We start from the raw sequence: 16,077 nt of genomic DNA, 5'->3' as shown, positions 1-16,077 counted from the left end.
CTCCGCGGAGGGGACATGCACAGTGGCTAGTCCTCAGAGGTTACCAAGTTAAGTGACTCAGCTGCACATCTTAAGGGAAGTGGTTTATTTCTGGGGGAGGGCGAACATGGATCAAGAAGAGGTTTGCCCACCCGACTCTTGTAGAACCCGGAGGAGTTTTAGTTTAATGTACATGCATTAAAAAGTCCTTCAGCTGCTGCAGAGGAGACATCAGGAGCAAGGCCTGAGGTCAAAGCTCCGAGTCTGCACAGGACACAGGCATACAAAGGTCGCTCACAGTATGCACAGGTTAATATGAGACACAGTGACGCCGGTGGCTTGGCTGGGAGCTGCCAGTACAATGACAATGTGGCTCTTCTGAAATGGACACATCCCTGTCCCGCACCATCAGTAGGGCCTCGCTTGGCTGCACAAGGCCACGGGGCTTCGGTGTGTAGTGTACTCTGGGTTGGTCAGAGGTTGGAAGCACCAAAGACCCCTAACCTGTCCCTTGGCAGGCAGGACAGGGGTTATTATTTTCTCCTGGCCAGAAGTGGCTGTTCCTCAGAATGAAGTCCCTCGGCCTTCTTAGCTATCATGTCTTTCCCTTTACAAGGCTCCAGATGTCCTTCTCTAGCCGTGTGGGGTAGAATGTCTCACTGATATCTTATTAAAAAAAAAAAAAAAAAGCCAAAAGACCAGGATGTGGCATCATGGCGCACCCTTTAATCCTGGCACTCTCAAGGCAGAGGCAGGTGATCTCTGAATTTGAGGTTAGTCTGGTCTATAGAATGAGTTCAAGGACAAGCTAGGGCTACACAGAGAAACCCTGTCTCAAAAAAAAAAAAAAAAAAAAAAAAATCAAAGCAAATCTGCTCCTGGCCTGGTGTGGTGTGGTAGCACACGCCTTTGAGCCCAGTACTCTGCAGACAGAGGCAGGCAGATCTCTATGAGTTCTAGGCCAGGGCCAGTCAGGGTATATAAGGAGACCGCAGCAAAACAAAACCCCAAAAACCCCACAGCTCACTCCTTGGCCTCTCCTCCAGATCTGTAAGATGGCTTGTGTGAGAGCCACAGTAGAACATCGGGTATAAAACCCAACCGAGCCTGAGTCTATTGCAAGTATTGGCCGTGCCTGCGGGAGGCGTGAGTCTTTGGATCATCAACCTGTTTTAAAACACTGGGAACCTGTTCAGGTGCTTTCAAAGTGTCTGTTCATACCTGAGACTGTCCCCACCTGCAGCTGACACCTGGTTCCAGAATGGGGTTGGCTGGTGGAGGTTAGAGAATTGTGCCCATGGCTGCCAGGCTGCAGTGCCCAGCTTGAAGCCACCCATCCCCTCTGGGGAGATCTCTTGATGCTGTCCTTCTGGCATCTAGGCAGAGTCCCTGTGGTCCCAGAACGTAGATCCTGGACCAGGTGTTCTCCTAACACACCTCCAATTGCCACCGCCTAGAAACCAAGGACCAAGTAACTGGAGGGTGTGGCCTGGACTTAGTTAGGGCCACGCTAACAAGAGGCAGGAGCCCAATGGAAGGGCCTTTAGAGAAAAGGGCTCTCAGGCTGGTGGTCCCCTCCTCAATTACCATTTTTCATCTGCTGAGGGTGGGACTTAAGGTGGGCTGAAGCGGGCAGCTGCCTCAGGGACAACAGCTGAGTCCTGGGGGAGTTAAGGCCGGAGAGGCTGGTCCAGTCACAGGCCTCACGTCCACCTGTGGCTTTGGTCAGGAGTCCCAGCTGTGTCTCTGCAGCCACAGGAGCCTGTTCGTGTCCAGGAACCTTCGGTTTCTATTCCAGAAACACAGCTGGGTTCTGCATCTGCTGAGAACCGAGCTGGCAGAAGAGGCAGGTACACTGAAAGCCCCTAGGACGGGAACTCGTAGTGTCTCAGGTGTTCATCCGCCACGGACATGTAGGTGGGTCTCATGCTGGGAGAGTACTGTGAGGAGAGAGGAGGAGGGACAGTCTCAAGAGGGCACAGTTTGCTACCTGGTCACCCTGACATTACACAGCCCATTTTCCCCTCTCGGTAAGCTGGTTCCACACCCATAAATTCAACTAACTTTGGATCAAAGGTACTAAAAAAAAATGCCTGTATTGCATTATGTTCTTGTGTGTGTGTGTTTTCTTCTTTTGTTTCTGTTATCTATTTAGACAGGGTCTTACTTTGTAGTCCAGGGTTCCCTGTGTAGCCAGGCTGGACTCCGACTCAAAAGGACCTTTGGGTCTCAGCCTTCAGAGAACTGGGGTTGTATGTTCCTGTCACCACACCCAGGGGCAATGAACCCAACCGAGATCCTGAACATAGAGGAGGATGTGTGCATGAAGAACAGCAGCACATCGTTGCACATAACGAGCTGGAGCATCCTCAGAGTGTGGCACTCTTGGGATTCCTGGGACCAGCAAACGTGCTGGGAACTTCTCAGAGGATGACAAGCTGGCCAGGCAGGGCAGCCAGACAGTGACTTTATCACAAGCCATCACACAGCTCAGGGAGGCTTGGGAAGTTTCGTGTCCACTGACGCCTCCAGTCTCACATCCCCGGGGCACCATCTTTAGCCTCTAGCATAGCATGCAAACCCAGAGCAGGGATCCTCCTTCCTCCACACCCAGGCTCTCAGGAGGCCTAGCGCTAGACCGTATCAGGTGTACCAGGGAAGTTTGGAGCAGGTAGTTAACAGCCAGCAGACTGAGGGGCACAGGTCACACACATCCTAGAAGCCAGCTTTGAATCCGGTGTATGTGTCCTATGTGTGTGGCTGCTATCTACCATGTGTGTGTGTGTGTGTGTGTGTGGTGGTGGTGGGGGGTGTTTAATTAGTTTTTTTTTTAATGTATGTATGAGTACACTGTAGCTGTCTTCGGACACCAGAAGAGTGTATCGGATCCCATTACAGATGGTTGTGAGCCACCATGTGGTTGCTGGGATTTGAACTCTGGTCGTTTGGAAGAGCACTCAATGTTCTTAACCATTGAGCCATCTCTCCAGCCCCCTAGTCTGTGCTTTTTGAGACAAGGTGTTTCACTGGCCTGAAGCTTACCCAATAGGTGAGGCTGGCTGGCCAGCGAGCCCCAGGGGTTCACACCTCGCTTCTTCTCACGCTTCTTTACTGAGTGGATGCTTACCCCGTCCTTATCTCTACTCTCTACACTTTATCAGCCCCGTCGCTTCTTCGGCTGAGTCTCCTTTTGTTTTGTTTGTTTTTCCAAGACTGGGTTTCCCTGTGTAGCTGTTCCAGAACTCGTTCTGCAGACTAGGTTGGCCTTGAACTCACAAAAATCTGCCTGCCTCTGCTGCTGAATGCTGGGATTAAAGGGTTGCGCCGCCACCGCCTGGCTGGCTGACTGACATCCTCTAACTTCTCCTGGCCTCCCTTTTCCCACTTGAAAAATACCTAAAAAAATTCAGCACCATCCTTTCTATCAGGGTCTTTATATATCTAGGGAGTTAAAAAAAAAAAAAAAAACCCAACCAGGTCACATCTATCAAGATTTCTTTTTCTGTTTTGAGGTAAGATAGACAAAACAAACAAAAAAAAAAAAACAAAAAAAAAAAAACAAGTTTTTTTAATGTGTCACCAATAGTTTTAAAGTGTTGCTTTGACAATTCCAGAGTCGAAGAAGCTGTGCGCAAGATCAGCAGATCCAGTCACACACAACCTTCCTAAAACTTCGACTCTTTAATACATGTAGTTCCTTATGCTGTGATGGCCCCCGACCATACCATTATTTTTGTTGATAATTGGTAACTGTAATGTTGCTATTGTTAGGAATCATAATGTAAATATCTGACATGTATGATACCTACTAGGCTAACCCGAAGGAGTTGAGACCCACAAGTTGAGAACCACTGTCCCAGGTGAAAACTCAGGAAGTCTTCTATCTCCTCCTGTGCCCAAAGCACCAGGGACCCTTAACATTTCCTTCTAAAAAAATGTTTTTAGATTTCTTTTATGTGTCGGAATGTTTTGCATGCATGTATGTATGTTATTCCTGGCCTGCAAAGGTCAGAAGAGGGCATCAGAACTCCTGGTTGTGAGCTACATGTCGGTGCTGAGAATTAAACCTGAGGCCTCTGCAACAGCAGCCAGTGCTCTTAGCCATTCATTGACCCCACCAGCCGCAAGACCCTGCATTTCCTAACAAGCTTGTGGCTGCTGATGGACGCTGACTCCAGTGAGTCTCCTCACCCCAGGGACATTTCCCAAGTCGAGGTCACCTCAGGGTAGGATGAGAGGAAGCGGGCAAGAGGCACTTTAGGTAGCCATGTGCATCTGCATGAGAGTCTGTCAGATATACCTACGATATCGAATGATGATCCAGTTGTCAGAGCTGCAGGAGGATTGGGGATGGAATACTACGAAGCCAGGTAAACATCCCACAATGCATGGGCCAGCTTCAACATACAGGACCATCCTGTCCCTCAAAGCTCTATGGCTTCGGAACAAGGCAGCCTGAGAGTGGTGGTTCTCTGGTTTGACTCCTAGGCCAGCAGAGGCAGCTTTGCCCAGGAATAGGCTAGACATGCCAACCCCTGGGGCCCAGGTCAGATCCCTCAGGCCCTTTAACAGATTCTGGGGTACACACAAGTACCAAACCTTCCCAATGAAGGCAGTGTTCCCCAGACTTGCCTGGTAAGTTTGTTAGACTGTAAATCTTCCAGGCTGCTTCCCTGGGAAAGTCTGTTTCTGTGAGTCTGAGAACCCCTGTGCTGCCATTATTACAGGAACATGACAAAGGTCCACTGCTTTGGACTGGGAATTGAACCTGAGTCCTGCACTGGGCCAGACTGAAAAATCAAAATGGAGCCACACAAAATGGACAGCTCCACATAGAGTGAGAACAGCCTCTGAAATGGGTCAGTTTTTAAAAAGAGTGATCACATGGTCCCTCTTTTTCCAAAAGGATGAAAAAAAAATGTCACTTTTCATTTACAAGAAAGAACTCTGAAAAGAGAAGGCCTCATTTTGTCGCTTGTTCCTGCTTTCCAAGAGAGTTTCCGTCTCTTGGGGCTAAGGATATAGCTTGGAGTGTGAGGTCCTGAGTTCTAGTTCTCAGTACCAACACAAACAAAGAAAAGCCAAATAAAACTTTCCTATCTCTTTCAGGGCAATAATGCTTGTTTTATGGCGTGGAAGACGTCTTAACCAAAAATAAGGCCAGAGAAGACCTTCAACTCAGGGATTTTCACAACACCCTGAGCGATTTTTGTTAGTGTCTAGGAACGGGTCTGGAAACACAAGAGAGATTCCCTGAAGTCCGAGCCAAGGGAAGATACTTTTCCGGCCAAGGAACAGGCTGACCCTTCAGTGGCCTTGCTTCCTCTCATTCACCCACACCCTCATCCCACCTGTTTCCATGACGACATCATCAGCACCGATCTTTCCAGATGTCCCTAGCAGGGGCAGAGGGTGGGAATCTTCCCCCAGAGTTGGCCAAGATGGAGGTAGCTGGTAGTTAGTCACCTTTGCCAAAGCCATGAGGGTTTTTCTGTCTTCCAGCCTTGTAAATAGGGTCAGCTGCAGTTTACCTCAGGACAGGGAGAGTGGCCTGACTGTTTCCAGCAGAAGGTAATCTAAAAATCGCTTTCACTCACAATCACAGCATAGTGATTAATTTCTTTGTCACAGTAGCAGATTTTCCCAAATTGTGTTTGGCTTGGATTAATAATGAAGTCGGTCCCTGGGGCCTGGCAGCTGGAGGCAGAGGGATCTAGGAAGCTTTGATTAGCAGGGAAGGCAGGGTAGGATTTTAAAGGTGCAGCCTGCGACTCACTAGTCCATGAACGGCAGCCCGTGATGCTCTTTCCCAGCTCATGGGAAACAGAAGCGGGAGTGTCAGAAGTTCAAAATCAGCCTCTGCTCTACAGTGAGCTGTGAGTTATGAGTTAGAGGTCAGCTCAGGCTACGGGAAACTCTGTTTTAAAAATAATAATAAGGGGGCTGGGGAGATGGCAAAGCAATTAAGAGCATCTGCTGCTCTTCCAGACGACTCGAGTTCAGCTCCTAGCATCCATTTCAGGAAGCTTGTAACCCCAGTTCCAAGGAATACGACTCCCTTAGTCCTCTGTGTGTACCCCCACACTACATACTATACACACACACACACACACACACACACACACACACACACACACACACACACACATCTTAAAATAATAGTAATGAAAGAAACACAAGTAAGGTTTTCGGGATAAAACGCCAGGGGAATCGTGGCATGGAAAATCAGGATTTGTTGCAGTAGGCTTTGCAGTGGGCAGGCCAGGGTGCTGCTTACAGCCCATCTGTGCACTTGCTGGGTTCCCAGGGCCCAGCTCCACTCACTGGTCCAGGGTACCCAGCATTTCTATTGTATTGGTGGTTCCCCTGAAACTACAGGGATGGGCAGATGGAACGCCTCCATGGAAGCAGACGCTGGACAAGAAGTCTACCCACTCTCCCCAGAGACTTCCACTCTGGCATCTTCTTAGGAATGCCACACCTCCGTGACATTTTTTAAAGAGAGAGAGACAGAGAAGGAAGAGAACCAGCCTATGTGTGGCACTTCCTGTATGCTGCATATGGTCATTCTTATAATGATCTAATGAAGCCGGGCGTGGTGGCGCATGCCTTTAATCCCAGCACTGGGGAGGCAGAGGCGGGTGGATTTCTGAGTTTGAGGCCAGCCTGGTCTACAAAGTGAGTTCCAGGACAGCCAGGGCTATACAGAGAAACCCTGTCTCGAAAAACAAAACAAAACAAAACAATGCTCTAATGAGCCACCCCTTTCAGTGCTCAGGCATGTGTCTTCACCGTCCCCATTCTACATACAGGAGAACTGAGGCCAGAGAGGCAGAGGCCATGTCCCAGGTCACAGAGGCCACATGGTATAAGCTGGGATTTGAACCCAGGTATGTGGGTACCAAAGTCCAGGCTGTTCCTACCTTAGCAATAATCCTGGGCTCTATGGATGCTACCCTGGGAACAGACAGTATGGCAGTTTCTCCAATTTCCCACCTACCCAGCACATCCTGGGCTCCACCCAGGATTGGAGGCACAGACCTCACATGGGCGTGGTCCTGGGGGCTTTGAGTTTTGCTGGGGTGGTGGAGGAAGGCTGTGACTGGTGGCAGTTGTCCTGGATAGGCCACTACAACACCAAGCCAACCTGCTACAGTTAGGTCCCAGGACTGAGGGGAAACACAAATGATAAAGAGAGGAGCCAGGGATCTAGCTAGGTAGCTTAGCAATAACTCATAAGGTCCTGGCTCAACCCCTAGCACCAGAATCCAAGGGAATCTCTTAAGTGCTCCCTGGAAGGTGGAGGCAGGAGGGTCAGGAGTTCAAGGTCATCTTCAGCTATATAACACCGTGTCTCAAACCACACACACACACACATCTGGAAAGGGAAGAGTACATTTAGTTTTCTGGCAACTTTAGTAGGAGCCATCTCAGAAGAGGGAAGCTCAGTTGAGAAAATGACTCCATCATACTGCCTGTGGGCATGTCTGTGGGCCAGTTTCTTTTTCTTCTTTTTTTTTCTTTTGAGACAGGGTTTCTCTGTGTAGCCCTGGCTGTCCTGGAACTCACTTTGTAGACCAGGCCTGCCTCTGCCTCCCAAGTGCTGGGATTAAAGGCGTGCACCACCATGACCGGCTCAGTTTCTTGACTGGTGATTGCCATGGGAGGGCTCAGCCCACTATGTGTGGTGCCATCCCTGGGCAGGTGGTCCTGGGTTGTATAAGAAAGCAGGCTGAAGGCTGGAGAGATGGCTCAGTGGTTAAGAGCACTGACTGCTCTCCCAGAGGTCCTGAGTTCAATTCCCAGCAACCACATGGTGGCTCACAACCATCTGTAATGGGATCCGATGCCCTCTTCTGGTGTGTCTGAAGACAGCGGCAGTGTACTCATATACATAAATAAATAAATGTTTAAAGGGTGCAAGCCAATGAGCAGTGGTCATCCGTGGCCTCTGCTTCAGTTTCTGCCTTGAGCTCCCTCAGTGATGGACTGGATGACAAGTAAGATCTTCCCCTCCATGTTACCTGTTGTTTATCAAGGCAGTGGAAAGGAAACTAGGATGGACAGGAATGACAGACAGATGGACAAGAGACTCTCTTTTCCTCTTGTATTTATCCTCTTTAGGAAACTAGCTATAAAGGACTCTCTCTTCTCCTGAGGGGCAAACCCAGGGCCTCTGACATGCTAGGCAAGTGCCCCACCAGTGAGCTAGCTCAATCTTAACCTGTTTTAAAGGTGGAAGAGGAGCTGGAGAAATGGCTCAGAGGTTAAAAACACCGGATGCTCTTTGAGAGGACCGGGGTTCAATTCCTAGCACCCACATAATGGTTTACAATGTCTGTAACTTCAGTTCCAGGGCGATCCGATATCCTCCACTGGCCTCCACAGGTGCCAGGCACGCCTGTGGTGCACAGACATACCAGCAACCAAAACAATGACGACCACAACAACAACAACAACAACACCATGCACATGAAACAAACAAACAAATCAATGCCAAGGCAACTTCCTCCTACTCTTAGAATGCAGGAAGAATATTTTTCTCTTTCATTTTTTTTGAAGTAGGTCTTGAACTTGCTCTGTGTGACCTAGAATTTCTTTAAACCACCACACCCAGTTATACTTGGTGCTGGGCAGGGACTCCACATCCCTGAATCCACATCTCTGGCCCCAGGAGAGTTTCTTGAAGGCTGTATAAAGGTCATTATTCCAGACAGTCAGACAGTCCTCGTGTGTGTGTGTGTGTGTGTGTGTGTGTGTGTGTGTGTGTGTGTGTGTGTGTGTGTCCCACAATCTCCTGTGACTGCTTAGGTGCCTGGCTCTAAGCTGGAGCCTACTGGCTGTCACGTGATGTGAGAAATTTGTTTTTCCCCTTGAGTTAAATCAATGGCCAACCGAGCATGGCTACGCTAAGTACCATGTGGATTTATGAAGTGCCAGTGTGACAAATGCAGTCCCTGGTCCTCTAGCTTGAAGACAGAGGCCATTTATCTCAAGGACAGTTGTGCAATGGGCCATGCCCAAGAGGCCATCTAACAGGGCGAGATCGATTGGCGTCTTTACGGTCTGGGTAGCGGATGGCCCGTGACGTGTGGCAGTCTGCTCTGATACTTATTTGGTAACAGAGCTATTACATTCTTTCACGTCTCTGTGGGGACCACACATTGCACTGACAGCTTTTATCTTTGATTATGTCCCCGACAGGGACCGGGCCACAAAAGGATACTTACTGTGGGCGGAGGGGAACCTCTCCCGATGAGTGGCACATTTTCGTATCGTGGGTTCCCACCAAAGAGTATGGCCTGGTTCCTGTGGGCCAAGAGGAGATCAGATATGTATGCAGGAACTCTTAATTAATCATGGGAGTTGAGGGTTGTGGGTATGAGGGAGAGATTGTGGGTAGGACAATAAAGGAAAGAGACCTGGGCATGGTGGCTCACACCTGTCATCCCAGCACATGGAAGGTTGAGGGAGGACAGCTTGGTTTACAGTGTGAGACCCTCAAGGTGCAGGGGGAGTCAAAAGGAACGAACACTCTAGGGCAGTGTTTCTCAACCTTCCTGATGCTTCGACCCTTTAATACCCTCATGCTGTGGTGACCCAGAGCTATAAAGTTATTTTTGTTGCTACTTCATAACTGTAATTTTGCTATTGTTATGAATCATAATGTAAATATTTGATACGCAGGGTATCTCATAGGTGACCCGTGTGGCAGTCCTGACCCACAGGGTGGGAACCACTGCTCTAGGGGGACCAGGGAGGAGGCAGCTAAGGAGAGAGAGATGCCAGGGGGAGCATGGCTTGGAGAAGTGCAGCTTCTTAGACTTGGGATTGACCTGGGGTCATGTGACAAAGGGTCAGGCTTGTTTTTACCCAGCACACACAGCTGTGGAAGGGTGACTATATGCTCCTGTCAGGCATTCTGGGCTACAGTCAGAAAGATCAAGTTTGGCCTCTGGTGCCCTCCCTTCCCCATGTGTTTCTGGAGACCAAATCCAGCCTCACTGCAGGGTTGGGAGGGTTATGCCGCCCAGCCTGGGTGTGAGAGACTCTGCGGCCCCACTGTGCGTACATGTACTCAGAGACTGGGGCATTGGAGATGGTCTGGGAGGGAGGCTGAAGGCTGCACTGGCTGCCAAGGCCGCTGCTGTAGCTGCAGAAACTGTGCAGTTGCCCCCTCGTGGGGTTATGGGCCGCGATGCGCCGAGCTTGGGGGTTGAAAGGGTCATCGTCGTCGATGTCATCATAATCTCTGTCCCTAGAAGGAGATGTAGAAGCCGGCTGGCCATTAGGGGTGAGCCTCAAGGCCATGGGGTCCTACTGTGCTCCCAATCTCTCTTCCTAGGATACTCTCAGGCCATATGCATCTCCTTCAGCATCTACAAAAGTAAGATTCTCAGAGGCACGACTTACTGCACCGGACCCAAACTCCACGCCCACCTCTTCCAGGCAGAGCCCCTTACTGGCTGCACATGGGGTGGGAAGGCGGTCCACTCCCTCCCTCTTGTCCGTCCATGAGATCCTGAAATCCATTCCTATCTTTCTTTCTCTCTCTCTCTCTCTCTCTGCCCCCAAGAAGCCTGAAAATCCCATCTTGACAGTAATATCTTTGATCCTCCCTGCTCTTTCTTGGGGCCTTTCTCCCTCATTATGTCACCTTGCAAAGTGTTGCCCAGGAAGAAAAGCAAGAGCTACTGGGCGGGGTCAGGTAGGTTGTCACCATCTTTGGCTCAGTTACTTTTACAGGGATCTATTTTAACTCTCAGGGACATCCAGCCACCTCTGCAGCCCTCTTTTGTCTCAGGTGACCAGATGGTGATGTCCCCTGCAGAAATCCTCCTTACTGCTGGGATCGGGTGGGCCCCGCTTTTCTGGTACCCTACCTGTTGATGAAGTATTTCCAGGCACGAGGTCCGGCACAGGTCAGGGTGGAGAAAGCCAGGGCAGCCAAGAGGGAGAAGAGACCAAGGAAGAGCAGGCCCTCAATGCCATCATAGCAGATGCCAGTGAGGGCGTCTAGGTAGTCCTGGGGAAACAGGGACATGTCATTGCAGAGGGCTGGGGTCTGAACCCTTCTTTGGAAACCCCTCTCCTCTCTGCCTGTACCGAACATCTCCTGGCAGCTTCCCACCCAAAGCACCTTCCCCTCCCCGGAGGTACCTGACAGACTCCTTGGGACAAGGATTTGCTAGCCTACTGTGTGCCGGACACTGGAGGCTGACTTCAAACTAAATGGATGAGGGGGCAGCTAGTTGTAGAACTGGAAACAGGTTATATCCAAAACTCTTTCATTTTAAAAAATGTTTATTATTTTATGTGTAAGTATGTGTAAGTGTATATGATTTGTGTGTGAGTATGGGTATACATCATGGACAAACTTATGTGCTTATTCTAAGTCTATATGGGTTGTGGAAGATGTTGAAATACAATGGCTCACTGCTTGGGGTTGAGGTGCTCACATACCCTCAGTGTCCCTTGCATTACTACTATGTAATATATAATATACATGTATATATGTTACATAATATATACACACACATATATGTGTATATGTATATGTATATATATGCACACACACACACACACACATTTAGTTTGTTTGTTTAAGACAGGACCTAACTATGTAGCCCTAGCTAGCCTGGAACTCACACGAGATCCACCTGGCTTTGCCTCCCAAGATCTGGGTATTAAAAGCATGTGTCGCTCTATCTGGCTCCTGCCCCTCTCAGTCTCTCTCTCTCTCCGAGACACAACTTCACTATACAGTGCATGTGGTCTTAAATGCATGATCCTCCTACATCCACATCTAAGTACAAGCATGCATCAACATGTCTGGCACATTACATCCTGGCAATAAGATTCAAACATTGGCTTGTAAGATGGGGAGAAGGATGGGTTGACCAGATGGCTGGGAGTCTAGGCAGTGAACAACTATATAGTCATCATTTAATCAGGGTCTTCCAATGTTCTAAAGCCAACCTCCTAGGTTCCTACCCTAAGTTCCTTTCATAGGGTGCCCCTCAGCAGCCATCAGAGAAACCAAGAGACAAGGCACCTCCTTTCACTTCCCACTGCTTGGCTTCAGCCTCATGTCTGAGGGCCTGAAGGAGGCTTGGGTAGTCTTTCCCTAGGTCTTTGCTGGCTTCTCTCTGGGAAAATGTACCCTGCTGGTGTACCCCACACCCTCCACAGTCAGTCACCCAGTACCTTGTGCAGCCCTCGGCAATCCAACATGGCGGTCAACTGGTGCAGGCTGATCTCGGAGTTGTTTAGCAGAAGCTGGATGCCAAGAAGGTCTTTCTGAAGTAGGAAGAGGGAGAGAGAAGGCAGAGTGAGCAGTTGGGGAGGGCATGCACACAAGATTAGAGAGAGCTGCTGTGCAGAGAGGCCTTTCCCTAGAAGGGAAGAGCTGAGCCACAGGAAAGTGAGGGATGCATAGCTGGCAGGATGCTCACCCAAACCTGCTGGGGTACAGGTGCAAGGGTGGCTGTAGGAGTGGGGGGGAGCTCAACTAGGGCTCCCTTCCTGACACAGCTGCTGCAAGTGGCAGCTCTCTTACCTCTGCTGTAGGGAAGAGGGGCACGGCAAACTGCAGCAGGCCTCCAACCTGGATCTGCATGGTGGTCAATGAGCGCTGGAAGGTGGTCAGTGACTGGGTGGAAAGAACACAGCTTTTTGTGAGGATCCATTTCCCAGAAGTCCCACAGTTACCTGGAGGCTGGTGCTCCTGTACTCACATTACCAACCAGGCAAATATACAGGAGGGTCTGGGCAGGCTATACCCACTGTAAAGGGTTTCTTGGACTCTGATGGGGGCAGGCATAATAAATTGGATCCTATTGGTTTTGGAACACTGGAGAACCTGGACTCAGAGAGGGAACGTGTTCCCCAGCATTCAGACTTTTAGCCATCTGGTCAACCCAACCACTATGGCATGAATATGCTCCTCCCTTGTAAGATGTCTTTCCCACACCCCTTTAGCTTTTGAGAGCCATGCTTCTTGCTTCTCAGATGTGGTCCTCAGACAAACACCATGGACCTTGCCAGGGAGCTTGTGAGAAATGCAGAGCCCTGAGGCTTGCCCCTACCTCTTGCCTAACACCCACAGAGTAACCAGCTCTCCAAGAAGGTGCACGCTTGTAAGCGTAGAAAAGGGAAAGAGTGGAGTAACCAAGAGCAGAGTCCCCTTCAGAGAGTGGCCAAAAGAGGACCACAGTGAAGTGAGGCCTGGCTGTCCACCATCTTGGTACGTGGTGGGGCTGAGGGTCCAGAGAGAAGGAAACCCGGAGATGAGGGGCTGTGGGATGGGCAAAGGTAGGTGTGGGTGGCTGTACCTGCTGGAACGGGCTGATTAGGCTCTGACTGCAATGGAGGTAGTACCGGGTCACCTCTGCAAGGCAATAGCATCAGTGTCAGGAAGATCACAGGAAACAGACCAGACCCTCCGCCTGCTCAGTGGTCCCATCCACTCCCCCTTCTCTCAAACACCTAATGGAGGCAGTTTTTCACCAGGTGGCCCATGGTCTAGAGAATCCCAAGTCTGGGGTAGCGAAATGTTGGGTGACTAAAGTTAGAGATAAAGTGTAGCTAGCTGGTTCATATGGCCTTAGCCTGAGCTGAGGGAATGAATGGCTCTAGGGACAGCGGTCCCAGACGACATTACCTGAGTTGATCTGGCTCCCTGTGTTGTTCAGGATGTAGATGTCAGGAGCCATGCAGAAGTCACTGGTGCCCTGAGTCATGGAGACAGGATTGGGTAGAGGAAGGTCAGAGCCTCAGGCACTGCTGCCCTGGTCACCTTGATCTCTAACTCATTCTAGGGCAGAAGCCCTAGACTGGGAGCCAGGTTTCTGGGTTTGAATCCTGCTTCTGTCACCTTGGACAAGTTACTTATTCTTTTTGTACTTGAGTGGTCTTATCTGTGGTGGTGACATAATGACACTATCCACCTTACATATGACTGTATGTACGGTTTTCTGGACTGGGACCTCTTATTTCTGAATTCTTTTTCAGTGACGGATACCCAGGAGGCTGGGAATCTCTGCTGGGGGTGGGACAGCGGCAGGCTGGGTGTGTCTGCGATTAGGATGCCTTTGCTCCCAGGCTTATTTGTTCTTTTTAACTGTATTCTTACAACTATCAAGCTCTGCACACTCTGGTGGTCAAACTATGGAAAGTCCCTAACTTGTCATCTGTTCTCCCTGCCCCCACTCACCCCTGAAAAAGCAGGGTCTAACTATGTAGTTCTGGCTGTCTCAGAGCTCACTATGTAGATCAGGCTGGCCTTGAACTCACAGAGATCCACTTGCCCTCTGCCTCATATGTGTATGTGTTGGGATTAAAGGTGTGTACCACACACACACACACACACACACACACACACACACACACACACACGGTTCTGACTTGTCTTCTGAAGGGTGAGGCTGGTGCAGAGTTCATCTTGGAGCTTTTGAAGCAGGTTTTCGTTGCTGTGACCAGCGGCAAGGAGTCAGAGGGGTAGGATTGGCTCCCAGCCCGGCTAAGTGACTCCTGAGGTCAGTATGACTACAGGAAAGAGAAGCGACTGAGGAAGTTCTGAACCCAGATCTGACACCAGTGACATGGAGGGAGAAATGGGGTGCCCCACCTTTCAGAGCAGCCAGAGCAAGCTCTTCCTCCTATGCCACATACTAAGGAGTCACCCTGCTTCTCTGATGCCTGATCCCTGAGCACAGGACTCCTTCAGGTGGTGCTGTACCACGAGGGGTACTCTGTCCACCGGAAGCATCACCTCAGGCATCAAATTGATAGGTTTTGAGCTCTTCCTAGGTACAGGTGCAGTTCTAGGATTGGTACTTGTCAGGGGTGTGTGTCTGCATCTTGAGACTAAGAGTTGGGCTGGTGAGATGGCTCAGTGGGTAAGAGCACCCGACTGTTCTTCCAAAGGTCCAGAGTTCAAATCCCAGCAACCACATGGTGGCTCACAACCATCCATAACGAGATCTGACGCCCTCTTCTGGAGTGTCTGAAGACAGCTACAGTGCACTTACATATAATCAATAAATAAATCTTTAAAAAAAAAAAAGAAAAAAAAAGAGACTAAGAGTAGAAAATGTGTGTGTGTGTGTTGGGGGTGGGGTGTTGGAGAGCAATAGGCTCCTCTGGATTCCAAACTTCTCCAGAGTACCCCAACATTCATCTCCTCTCCCACACAAACACAATCATCCTCCCCTCCCCAACATATGCAATCACCCACAGGCACTCAAGACCACGGAGAAGGGTTTTATATACAAACCACCAACATACATAATAAATCAGCTGGCCTATTATTATCAATAGAGATGCAGCGCCAGCAGGCCCGGCTGCACACCCGCATCCCTTGGCTGGAGTAGCAGAGGTGGGGAGTTAGGCTAGGGTTGCCTCGGTAAACGGAATAAGGCCACTGTGTTGGAGTCACACCTCAGGAAGACTGGGCTCCAAAGAGGGGGAACTAGGAACTTCTTCACGAGGCTTTACCATAGCTGATGCTTCTCTTCTTTCTCTGCTAAGGCCAGGAGAGAAAGGGGGTTAAGATATTGTGGGGTACATGGCTTGCTGTGAGAAGCCAAATCTATCAATGAGGGTGACATATGTATGTGCATGTGCAGCGTGTGGGTACATATACACCCGTGCATGCATGCATGTATTTGTCCATACATTATAAGTTCGATTTCGAATGGGATGGAAGAAGGGCGGAGATGGGGGAAAGAGAGCACCTGGCGCAAGTGAAGTGGGCAGGAGAAGTTGCCCAGAGCCTGGGCCAGATTGAGCCTGCAGGAAGTTCCTGATTGTCTGAAGAGGTCATCCCTGTGACTCTCACATGGTGAGAACTGTATCAGAAGCCAAGATGGCTACTACACATTGAACAGCCACTGTGTGCCCTTTGAGGCACCAGGTACTATTCTCCCCATTTTACCCAGGAGAAAACTGAGGCATGGAGAACACCAGTAGCTTTCCAGAGGTCCTGCTGCTAGGAAGGCATGAAAGGATGGCACAGTCAAGGCTGGGGGCTATAGCAGCTATGCCCCTGCCTGTGACCCAGGAGGTGGGCCTGCTGTCCATCAGACCTGGATGTTC

At 49.9% G+C, this 16,077-nt stretch overlaps 1 protein-coding gene across 1 annotated transcript in view; it reads right to left on the bottom strand.

The window, feature by feature from the left end:
* Positions 1 to 63: 63 nt before the first annotated feature.
* The window catches only part of Ttyh2 (tweety family member 2), a 45,517-nt gene continuing 29,503 nt past the window's right edge, over positions 64 to 16,077 (bottom strand). Inside the window, exons 7-14 of the mRNA NM_053273.2 lie at positions 13,643 to 13,712; positions 13,314 to 13,369; positions 12,539 to 12,631; positions 12,187 to 12,279; positions 10,863 to 11,005; positions 10,052 to 10,237; positions 9,210 to 9,288; positions 64 to 1,919 (exon numbers count right to left, since the gene is read on the bottom strand). Of these exons, the coding sequence (NP_444503.2) occupies positions 1,845 to 1,919; positions 9,210 to 9,288; positions 10,052 to 10,237; positions 10,863 to 11,005; positions 12,187 to 12,279; positions 12,539 to 12,631; positions 13,314 to 13,369; positions 13,643 to 13,712 (795 nt within the window). The 3' untranslated portion in view covers positions 64 to 1,844. The remainder of the gene's footprint in view (positions 1,920 to 9,209; positions 9,289 to 10,051; positions 10,238 to 10,862; positions 11,006 to 12,186; positions 12,280 to 12,538; positions 12,632 to 13,313; positions 13,370 to 13,642; positions 13,713 to 16,077) is intronic.

Source organism: Mus musculus, chromosome 11 (assembly GCF_000001635.26).
Source record: "Mus musculus strain C57BL/6J chromosome 11, GRCm38.p6 C57BL/6J".
In the NCBI taxonomy this organism is placed as follows: domain Eukaryota; kingdom Metazoa; phylum Chordata; class Mammalia; order Rodentia; family Muridae; genus Mus; species Mus musculus.
This window is presented reverse-complemented; position numbering and strand designations above follow the sequence as displayed.